Source organism: Corapipo altera, unplaced genomic scaffold, assembly GCF_003945725.1.
Source record: "Corapipo altera isolate COAL_440 unplaced genomic scaffold, ASM394572v1 48b, whole genome shotgun sequence".
In the NCBI taxonomy this organism is placed as follows: Eukaryota; Metazoa; Chordata; class Aves; order Passeriformes; family Pipridae; genus Corapipo; species Corapipo altera.
This window is the reverse complement of record NW_020884884.1, coordinates 12,179,043-12,190,457: the sequence shown is the minus strand read 5'-3', so window position 1 is coordinate 12,190,457 and position 11,415 is coordinate 12,179,043. Positions and strand designations below refer to the sequence as shown.

At 42.1% G+C, this 11,415-nt stretch overlaps 1 protein-coding gene across 6 annotated transcripts in view; it reads right to left on the bottom strand.

The window, feature by feature from the left end:
* Positions 1 to 1,885: 1,885 nt before the first annotated feature.
* The window catches only part of MOCS1 (molybdenum cofactor synthesis 1), a 31,089-nt gene continuing 21,559 nt past the window's right edge, over positions 1,886 to 11,415 (bottom strand). For 4 of the 6 annotated variants that reach the window (XM_027641453.1, XM_027641450.1, XM_027641451.1 and 1 more), the window contains 3 exons: positions 10,741 to 10,861; positions 9,495 to 9,542; positions 1,886 to 5,632 (listed from right to left, as the gene is read on the bottom strand). In XM_027641453.1, coding sequence (XP_027497254.1) covers positions 4,764 to 5,632; positions 9,495 to 9,542; positions 10,741 to 10,861 — 1,038 coding nt within the window. In that variant the 3' untranslated portion in view covers positions 1,886 to 4,763. Of the gene's footprint in view, positions 5,633 to 9,479; positions 9,543 to 10,740; positions 10,862 to 11,415 lie in introns of all 6 variants that reach the window. The other 2 variants (XM_027641454.1, XM_027641449.1) reach the window with 2 other exon arrangements.

The following is an 11,415-nucleotide window of genomic DNA, read 5'->3' as shown; positions in this document are numbered from 1 at the left end:
TGTGCCTTCCTGGGGACTATGCCATGCATGCCATGGGGTTGCTTGCAATTGTCATGACTTTGCAGTGCTCCTCACATCCACTGGTTTTGAGACCTAAGTTGAAGCTTTAATCTGAAGCCTCAAAAAAATGAAAACCTGGTCAGCCCACTGCGACGACTCCAACTGATTTTAGGTTCCCTGAAACACTAAGCTTTTCTTGGAGTGAGGCTCTGGTAAGTGGAGGGAAGTGAACTGTGTTTCCAGTTAACTAATTAGCAGTTCTGTTTTGGCCAAAGCACACACGATGCAGCAGCCATTTTTCAGCTGTTACAGGCCTGACTGACTGCTGCTGAGGCAACAAGGAGGAGCTGAGAGCTAGCAAAGTGAGGAAGCTGAGAACTAGCAAAGTGCCAAGGAAGGGGCAGACTGAAGGGCCAGATTCTGTTCAGTCAAATCCCATGTAAAGCTGAGTAACGTCAGCAATTTACAGGAATTATTGCAGGTCACCAGTGGCTTAGAGTAGCTAAAAAAATTCATTCCCCTTTTTAGTGCTCAGCTGTTGTTGCTTTTAGAATGTGGTTTTGAGTGGTTCCCATTCAGAAGAAGAGGTCCCTCCCTGAGGTATTTCAAGTCATGTCTTCCCTCCATGCCCCACTCTTCTTCTCTCAGCACTTTCTGAAAGCACTACTCTCTTAAAGAATTCTTAGTGACCAGCCCTATTGCATCCAGTCTTTAAAAGGACAATCTGAGGGTGGGGTAAGTAGCATCACGAAGTCGCCATGAAGGAAAGATAGGCCAAGCTGCCTCAAAGGACACAGGCTGGATTCGCAGTAAAGAGACAGTAACACACAAATGGAGTGTGAGCTGGGGCAAGTGAAAGTTTCTAGCAGGTAAGAGCTCTACTGCATGTGCACTGTGAGGGTTGTCACGATCTGCAGTATTTGCATTTGAGTTTTGTTTGATGTGCACAGAAGAGCAACTTGTGCTCTTATGGAACCCTTCAGGAGGAGGTGATGGGCTTGGTTCTTTACTGTGTTCCTTCTGGTAAAATCTTCAAAAACCTGGTTCCAAATTAGGAAGTAGCTCCTAGGAAAACCATGTAAAGCTTTGCGCTCTCATTTCAAGATTGGCAGCATTTGGAATCAGAGTCACTTAGGTTGGAAAGGACCTCTATCATCGAATCCAACCATTAACCTAATACTGCCAAGTCCACTACTAAACCATGTCCCCAAGTGCCATGGCTGTACCTGGAAAAAGAGACCCTTTAGGAGTACAGCTGCCATCTTTGCCTTCTTGCAGAGCCCTGTGGGTGGTTACTGTGAACAGCTCAATGGACTGGTCTTCCTCAGGTAGGAACATGCCTTCTTGGTAGCAGGAGACATGACAGCTTTTCGGGAAGCTCAGATGGTTCAGAAGGGGAATTTCCCTTAAAATTTATTCATGATACAGGAGGAATGGCCTTTTATACAGGCAATTCCACAGACCTTGGTTTCAGTGTGCAGTCACTCAGACTAAGAGGAAGAACTCTGAAGGCACCAGCTCCTTATGTTCCTCTGCAACAAAAAACAGTGCTGTTACACACAGCCACTGACTCAGAACAGGCTTGTGGCAGAAGCTGGGATAATGACAAGAGATGATATATTATGATGTTAAACCCACAAGATTACACAGTTTAAGAACAGCCAGATTGTGATGAGTTTCACTCAACAGCAACAAAAAACCCAGATTTTTTTATAGTAATAAGTTATTGTGAGCAGTCCCTTGCTAATTGCTGACTAATTATTGCAACTTGTAAAGTCTGTCTTGGTGCTTGTCCCAAGGTAACTGTTCATAAAAGCTCGTGGGTTAAAACATAGATGTTCCTTTGACTGAATAAAAAGGGTATTCAAAGTAATGCAAAACATACTCCATTACAACTAGTATTTATTAAAAATACAGTGGACAAAAAAAAGCAAGCCTCCAAAAAGTAGTCAGTTCATCAACACATATTACACCATGGCCCACCCAGGACCACTGAAACATACAGCACTCTCAACTCATTTCTCTCACAAAATGTTCTGTTGACTCATGCTTGGTTCATTACCTATAAATGTGCATAGTTTAAAGACTTGATAATGTAACATGAGCATAAAATGGCACCAAAGTCAGTTTGCTCTACACTTCCAGCCACTCTCAAACCAACAAAGTAGTGAAATGTGCGTAAGTAGCAAGATGTGCTTGGTGGTCACGTGTGTGCTTCAGTAGTCCCTTATATGGTCCTGAGTCCTTTGTGTGAGCTTTACAGCATGACAGCAAACTTAGCAGCAGCTAGAGAATCATGTGCCTAAAGCATCAGTTTATTACTACTGAGTACATCTAGTGTCCTTTTCACTTTCAAAATTATCTAGAGACTGGGTGAAAGTTTGGGTGCTTTGTGTATGCTGAGTGCAGGTAAGTGCTTGTGTAAATCAGTTAACAAGTTACACACGTGCTTCCTTTTCCTGGCAATTTGTTTCCATGCTGAGCTAAGGAGACTTTTGTGCTATGGGCACAGCAATTCCACAGATTACCACAGTCTCTTGCATTTGCAGGGTCAGGGAGAAATTGTTGGTGCTCAGTATGGCAGTGCTAGGTACACTCCTGAGAAGCACAGTGATATCAAGGGAGTCAGAACTGTAACACTGAATGTAGGTGTACAAATGTTCATGGAATTTTGGCATCAAGTTTTCCAGACTCCTTTCCCTTTCAGCTGTAGCTGCTATGTCTGTCACTGTACGTGCCTTATCTCCCAGTGACAGTGAATGAAGAATCAAATTCATTGACCTGCAATGGAAAAAATGCCTTTTGTGGTAGCTAGTGTATGAGATTTGTAAAGGATTTGTAGTAAAACCTATTGCCTCCTCATCTTAAACCTGTGCTTACTTTAAGTGAGCACGATGGGTGTTGGCAGTGTGGTATGTGCTTTAATAATGCTCACAGTAATTTAACCTTATTTCATGAGAAGCAGCTACTTGCAAAGCTTAAGATGCCCTTTTTTTTGTAGTCTTTGACCTTATTAGAGCTCTCTTCAACTCCGTGCATATGGAGGGGAAGCACCCTGAATCATATGCAACTTCACATAACCCATAAGCAGCAGTAAACTAGTAACACCCTGTTTAAAGCACTTAAATTAACATCTGAAAAGGATCTATCAGTATTAACAAGAATGTTGAGTAATTTCTTATCTAGGACAGTCAATTATCAAAACTATTTAATGTTACATGACAGTGGCCACTGCTGTATTTATTGAGACACTCAAGTGCTCCAAGGCCAGAAGACTTCATGAAAGCAAATCAGAGAAACATGCAGGAAAACACTCCGGCCAAGGCAAAAGCCTTACTCTTTCAAGTGGCTACTAGTATTAACTTTGTTTTATCTGCCAGGACTATGCAGGTTGCTGGTTACTAGGAACTGCACTGTAGAATTAAAAAATTTAAAGTCTTCTAGGGTTTGGTGTGACATCTCTTTCTAAAGTCAGGGAGAGCTGATACCTACTTCTGTGCACAGCACAATTAAGCCCTTAAGCATGCAAATGCAGGGCATCAATGTATTCCAGTGCTAAGGACAAAATGCCAGAACATGTTTCTAACATTGTAAAACATGTCTTTCAGATCAGCAAAATAATTATTTCAAACCTAGAATTCCTGTTTCTGCATCGTGTTTTACAGAGAATTCAAGGCAGAGAACTGGGCAGCTGCCATATTCTTTGTTCTTTTGAAAATCATATCCACATATTTCCCACATCCAGGTATCTCTCTTAAAAGGAAAGGCTGGGCCTGTTCAGCCTCCAGAAGAGGTGACAGAGAGGATCTCATCAATGTCTATAAGTATTGGAAGGGGGGGAGTGCCAAGCAGATGAAGCCAGGCTGTTCTTGGTGATGCTGAACAGTAGAATAAGCGGCAAAAGAGAGAAGCTGATGAACAGGAAGTTCCACCTGACTATGAAGAACTACTATGCAGCTGACCATGCACTGGAACAGATTGCCCAGAAAGGTTGTAGAGGCTTCCTTGCTGAAGATACTGCATTCTGGATGCAGTCCTGTGCAATGTGCTCTAGGATGACCCTGCCTGAGCAGGGAGGTTGGATCAGATGACCCACTGTGGCCCCTTCCAGTCTTAGCCATTCTGAGAACTTTTGATTCTGTGAAGGGAAGTAGTAGGAGTGCAAAGGGATGGGAGCTGCCACCTGACCCTGACTGTTCCATGGTTATAATCTCTGCTGTATGGTGAGGTTCCTCAGCTATGTTCTTCTCACTGCCACCTTTAAATTCAACCAAGGAGGTTAGGAGAACAGGCAGATAGACACAATTCTGAAATCTTAATCCTTGACTTAAAAATAGTTGCCAAATAACAGCATTTCCAGCACTTGCTTCATTTCCAGAGCTCACAGTTGCATGGTGTGATTACAGCATGTGTCAGTATTTCACAGCACAAAGGAAAAAAAACCCACCAAAACCCAAACCAAAAACCTCTGTGGTATAACCATGAATCTTTCCTCAAGCTCATTGTGAGGACACTGAAATGGAGGTATTGGCAGAGCAGAGTAGTTTGTCCTCTAGAAAACACATATGGTTTTTAACAGGGATAAGTGGCTTCACTGGTCACCCAGCAGTAAGCTGACAGAGTAAGGCAATGCTGGAGTCATGGGGTTGCTGTACTGTACACCTGCTGATGTCTCCAAGCCCACCAGATGAGAAAAAGTAGTTCTGTAAGAGGCTGAACATGAGCAGTGGTCATTTGGAGGGCTGGAGGTATCTGGATATTACCTAGACCCTTGAGAAGTCTCCCCTCTGCCCACCTGTCTTACTAAGCAACTTCACATCTTCGATGACAATGTCATGAGTAACTGCTTTGCACATGTCATACACCGTCAGGGCAGCCAGGCTGGCAGCTGTCAGAGCTTCCATCTCCACACCTGTCCTCCCCCAGGTCTGACAGGAGCTGCGAATCACCACTGCATATCTAGCCTCATCCAGGCTCAGAGACACCTCAACATGGTAGAGCGGGATGTTGTGACACAACGGGATCAACTGGCTGGTCAGCTTGGCTCCCTGAATTCCTGCAATCTGGGCTACTGCCAGCACATCCCCTTTCTTCACCTTGTTTTGCCTCACCATCCCAAATGCCTTCTCACCCAGCAGGACCACAGCACCAGCAACAGCACTTCTTCTTGAATCTGGCTTCCCTCCAACATCAACCATTGTGGCCCGTCCTTCCTCATCAGTGTGAGTCAAGTTGTCAGAGGCACGAGGTATCTTGGTGCAAGATCCCAAATCCAAGGTGTAGAATTCCGATCCGGAACTTGCCTCTTTGGACTGACAGTCCACAGAAACTTGTCCAACAGGAGAAGTGTCAAGGCACTTTGTATCAAATGTGGAACTTGGGTCCTTCTGGAAGACACAGTAGCGTCTGAGCTGGGTTTGTAGAATTCCTGTTATGTGCCACTGTTGCTCTGGGTGAGATCTTGGCAGGAAAAGTTGTCCTGTAAGCTTATTTTTCATTAATGCTTTCCCCTTTTGTTTGGGTAAACTTGCTCTCAAAGTCAGCCAATGGCTAAATGTGTGGCCCCACTGTTTTGAATTTGAGGGATTCTGTAGGGCATCTTGGCATAGTGGGAATGACATCAATGCAGGCTCTGGGGAAAAACACCAAAAAGTAACATGAGAATACATCTTACTAACTGGAAAGCTAAGCTGTTTGTAGCAGGTGAGAACCCTGTCAGAGCACTGCTTGGGACTTCCTGTCATGCAAAAACCTCAATAAGCCTGCAAACATCTACTTTTTTCCTCAAGCTCCTTCTCTTCTGTCTCATCAGCTAGTTCCTGTGTTTCCTGGTTTGCTACTACAGTCCTCAGGACTCAAACCACTCATTTCAAGGTCCCTGACAAGAAGAAACAATTTACTTTCAAAAAGTATTAACACCTTTTGAGAAACAACAGCCCAGAAACCTTATAGGAACATCACTTCTGAAGAAAAGTGAGTCACAGCATCATTTGAGATCATCATAGCACCGGACTTCTTTCGAAAGCCTGGCAGCGTTAATAGGAAATTCTTACATTCAGCTTCTCAACTCTGCCTTTCCAAACACCTCCCTCCCAGCACAGGCGGCTGCACTTCCGCCTTTCATCTCCTTCTGCAGGGAAGGGTCATGCCAGCACTTGAGGACAGCAGGGACCAGAAGCACTGCATCTGCAACTGCACTGTCTACAAGCTCAGAGGGTGATGGGAACCTCTCATTACTGCCAGTTCTTAACACGTTAATGACAGCTGAAGTTTAAGCACTGGGAAAACCATATTCCCCTCATTGACAGACAGATTTTAAATCTACTCAGAAGTATGTTCCAAGTCGAGCTGGCAGAGCTCCTAGCTGGCAGAGAGGTAGTAGGCCCTCCTGCCCCTTTTCACCATTTAATCCCTTGGTTTTGGCATTTGCATTGGGCTAAATGCCAAGTGTGAAGACAGAAGAAGTCTTTTTCACATAAAAGTGAATAAAATGTTCTGTAAGTAAAGAAAGCAGTATAGAGGTAAGTGGCTAAGCTCCAGTTTAACAGCCTCATTGATAAGCATGTTTCTCTTTTTCTGAAGCTCTTGCTCTCTCTGTTCTGAGAAACATGGAATTAGGAATTTTGTTCAATAACCTCCTTTGGTAGCTCTGGTATTTGGGGACTCCCTTTTCTGCCTATCCACAGGTGCATCAAAAATAGCTTCCCGACCCCTCTGCACATTGCTGAGCTACCTCTGCTGCCCAGACCTACAGGTATTGCCTTGGACTTTCCACATGCCAGACATAGCATGGATAAGGTTCTGGTTGTGCCCCCGTCCCCCTCCTTTTTTAAGAACAAACCAACCAATCTCCTTTTAGCCTCTGCCAAAACAAGACTAATGTACTTAGGACCTTTTTCATCCAGAGTACCCTCCAAACATTCAAAGTACCCATTCCTGAAGGTTAAATCAGCCATTCATGTAATTTTTTTTTAATCACTGCAATAATTTTAGTTCAGACAAAGGCCCTTTTTGTTCTACAGCTGATGGCTTATCCACTAAAATTAAGATTTCTGTGAGTTTTGAGGTAATGTATTTACCTTCAGAGTAATGGGATTAAATAGACATAAATGGACTGAGTGTAACATTGCTCTGCTTTAGAAAAGCACAGAAAATTTTGCTTATTGCTCCTTTCTTTCCCTTTCTCTTCATAGTGGGACCTAACCTTAATGTTCCCTTAAAAATTCTAAATGAAAAGTACTTCTGGATTCCCTGATTAACTTTAAAGCTGAAGCTAAACCGCCAGCAAGGCATCTTGTCGTCAGAAGAAGCTGAACTGCAAAGGCAGACAAGGACTTCCTTCCACAGGATAAGCACACGTGGGTTGGAGCAGGGAAGAGAAGCACTGTTTGCTCAAGCAGAGTGATAAGTAAACAGATGGCAATAGGCAGTAATACATGCAAAGCATCTTCACTTTTTCTAACAACCTACACTTCTTGAAGTTGTACCTAGTCATGTCTATTTTCACCCAAACTGTTCACATACCTATAAAAACATAGATAATGGTTTTCTATATAACATTATACCAAAACCATCTGACAAATATCATCTCCTTATATTCTATTACTGCACCTGAAGTTTAATTGTGTTAGCTTCCAACTAGCACAATCTCAGGGGTAGAAAAGAAGGCAGGAGGTACTTAAATAAATGAGGAAATTCCCATAACTGAAGTAAACCCATGAGGAGAACAACCTGCCAAAAGGAATATTTTGGTTAAGGGAAATAGGATACAAACCATATAGCAAAGGATCAGACAACAGCAGTGCAGGGAAGATGCCAGGTTTGGCTTACTGGGCCTAGCAAAACCAATTAGTGATTTCCACAGCATTCACTAAATTTCATTAAATTAATTCCATGCACATACTCCCCCACTGACTGCTTGCACGCCAGTATTATTTGAAGTTTGTAAGTAATTCAAAACACAATTAGGAAATCTCCTAATTATTCCCCATGTGTCACAGTGGGATACTCTCCACTCATCTCCAGTCTCTTCGTTGATGCAGTGACTGCCAGCAATCAGTCTCAAAGGGATATGGAACAACTGAGGGAGAAAGACCTGGACAGGCTGCCTCTTTCAGTGTATGTCAGACAATGTTAAAACACTTTTCAGAAGGAAATGGGATGGATCTGATCTGTAGACATCCAAACATTGCTATGAATGCTAACTTTGGAGCGTGGGAATCCTTCTAGAGGCATCTTGAAAAATTATGTAGGACCCAGACAGCTGTCAAAAGTATAATATAGTATTTTTCATCTTAAGAAAACCAGAATTTTTCTCCTAATGCAGCAAACACTTGAAACAAAGCGTTCTCCTTCCCATTTTCCTGGAACACAATGCAGCAGTGGCCAAATCAAAAGAGCAAAAGCCAAAATCTTGCACCACTCAACATGGAAAATGACGGCCCTTCTAAGAGGGGCACCAAGTGAAATACATTCCCAGTGAAGAAAAGTACCCAAGGGTACTTTATTAAAACCTGTCTTTTAAGCTGCCCAGCAGTTAACCTACTCCTAAACATCAGTGGGAGGATAAGAGTTTGGATTTGAAACATAATGTTCATCTCTTCCACCCTTGCTGCTTTTGGTTTTTTTGCCCCTTACTGATAAGGAACAACAGAACATCTTGCAGTTAATCTCACAATGCTAACTCCTGTAACCATTTCTTAAGATCTTTGGGAAGATAGCTATCTTACCAAACAGGAAAACATAGGCACGGAGGAGGTAAAATCACACTGAAGGAGTTATAAAAAATCACTGAGAGAACCTCAGCAGTGCTACATCACTCATAAACAGAGCTTCAGGCAGAAGGGAGAGTTAGCAAACATCTTCAAGAGATACAAGAAGGAGCAGAAAAGCTCTTGGTCCACAGAGGTTTCACAGTTATATTTTGAGACTTTGCAGTAGTAAGAGGTAATTTCAAAAGAACAAAGCCCCACAGTTCAGATTCTGAAGTAATGAAGTAATGAGGTGGGAACACTTGCATTTCTGTCAGGTTGCTGGCTCTATATATTATAAGCAAAGTTGAATTTCTTTATTGAGTGATGAAAGTCCATTTTGCATCCTTTATATCTGTGTGGCAATATGGTCAAAATTCACCCCAAACTGTCTTATAAGTTACTATACTATTCTTGTGAAGTACAAAGGAAGCTGATAGGAAATAATGTAGGAAAGCCGATTATCCCTTTGGAAAATGTAATGAACTTTCATAATTTGAGAAAACAAAACCAGTGCTGTCAATTAGAAGACTGGATAAGGCTTGGTAGGGACATTAAACCTTTCCTTCTCTCTCACTTCAGCCCGTTAACCACAACTGCCTTTTAAGAAGCCCATTTCTTTGCCTAAACCTACGCCAGAATCAAACAGAAGATAGACTTAGAAGCCTAATCTATTCTGCTTCCCCAAAGACAGAAACCGAACAAAATCATTGTATGTTTTTTACGTACTGATTTGTCACCCACCAATCAGGATCATTGGCCGGTTTTTCATCTGGGAAATGTTAAACATGCCTAGAAATAAAATAAGGAACACATAAAAATCCTGGCTTTTTAGTTGTTAAGTCATGCATCTGGTTTACATATTTAGTTTTCTACTCTTCACAGTGCAACCTGCATGCTAGGAAAAACAAAGCTCAATAAAGACTAAAGGAACTGGAAGAGGGGAATCTAGTCTGGTATTATTTAAAACCATAGCTGCCAGAGTCTCCAGGCATCCAGCTGCTATGGGTCTGTCACACCATAGAACCCTTTCCCAGAAAGTTTTCCATAATGCGAACTACAGTCTACCTACTATAGAATTCAAAGAACTTTGAGACTATCTTGTTTTTCAACAATAGTGTTTGACTGTACTAGTTCAGTAGAGAAGTTGCTAATAAGTGTTCCAGTTCAAAGAAGTTCAGTCACAGAAGGGCCCAGGGACAATACTAAGATTAAAAAAACTGGAAGAAGACAGTGTCAGGTAAATGCTGCTGATGGCAAAATGCCTTTAGTATACTCTTCCCCACCCAACCCCTGCTTTCATAAATAAATGGTCTAAAACTAAAGGAACCAAGCCCTCCACCCCTTCCCTTGTGTTTACAAGGCACTATTTTATCAGACCAATGTACTTTTCAAGTTAATTGACACTCAGATTTAAAGGCTACCTTTAAATTTGTTTTACACATTATGAAAGATGGGGAAAAACAACTGTTATTAATCTGTCAGAATGTGCAAGAAAACAAAAGGGCCAAAGCATGTTTTTAGTGTAAAGGGGACTAATCCATGATGATAAAGCCAGTTCATGTAGAAGAGGTCAGCATTCCCAGCTGCAACCAGATTACAAAAATACAGTTAGGTTCAAGATGTGACTGTTTATATTAATATAAATTCAGAGAAGACTAATACGGTCTGAGAATGTGACTGCATCATCATGGACCTTGTGTACCTTCTGCAGAGTACTACATGAGTGCCTACAAACTTCTGCATACTTGGATCGACAGCTCAATTTAGCTTTAGCACTTCTTTTACTGCAAACTAATTTTAAGAAATAAAGTGATCCAGTACAACTGCTTAGCTTTACACTTTGCTGTTGTCATCATGAGCATCATTTTGAGGACAAAAGTAAAAATCTCTCAGACAGTCTGGATTCTAACTCACATGGAAGGTTAGGAGTGCCAGGACATTTCTTTCCCTAGCCACTGTTGTTATTTCTCAGTTACAACAAACATACCAGCATGCTGTTTCTTTTTTCTGCCCACTGCTGCTCCAATGATTTGAACCAACTCTTCCTCTGAGGCACCAGACCGTAGGTGATCCCTCAAGGACACTTCTGAATTCCCAAAAAGGCACACCTGCAGCCAACCCAAGGAAACAGAAGCCAAGAAATGAGAAAGAATAAAATAACTTACTTTTACAAGTATTTAGTACTAACCTCAGAGTCAAGAGCTTTGAAGAGGCGCACCCTATTGAAGGAAACATTTATGGAGATTGTTTTCTTTATCTCTCCTCATGTGCACACACAGACCGCCTGGGATGTTTATGCAACCTAAGCTCATTGGGCCTTCAGGCTGCCTCGGTCATCTGACATTCAGCAGCAGCACAGCTGTTGTCAATATCAGGTGACAATATATAAGTGCCAATTTTTAATTGAAAACTTTAATTTTCCCCCAGAAACTGCCAGTTTCAACGTGGCAGGAAATGGTTATCCTCCCCTTTCTAGAATCGTTGAGCAAATGTACAGGCTGCTCTTGAAGAAGAAGAGTTGCAAGATGTTTGGGAAACAAGACATGATCCTTGTGGAACGCAAAAGCCAAGCCCTCACAGCTGCTTGGATCCTTTTTTAATGGGAAATCATCTGCTTGTCACATGTTTAAGATGATTTTGAATCAAAGATTAGAATAAATGT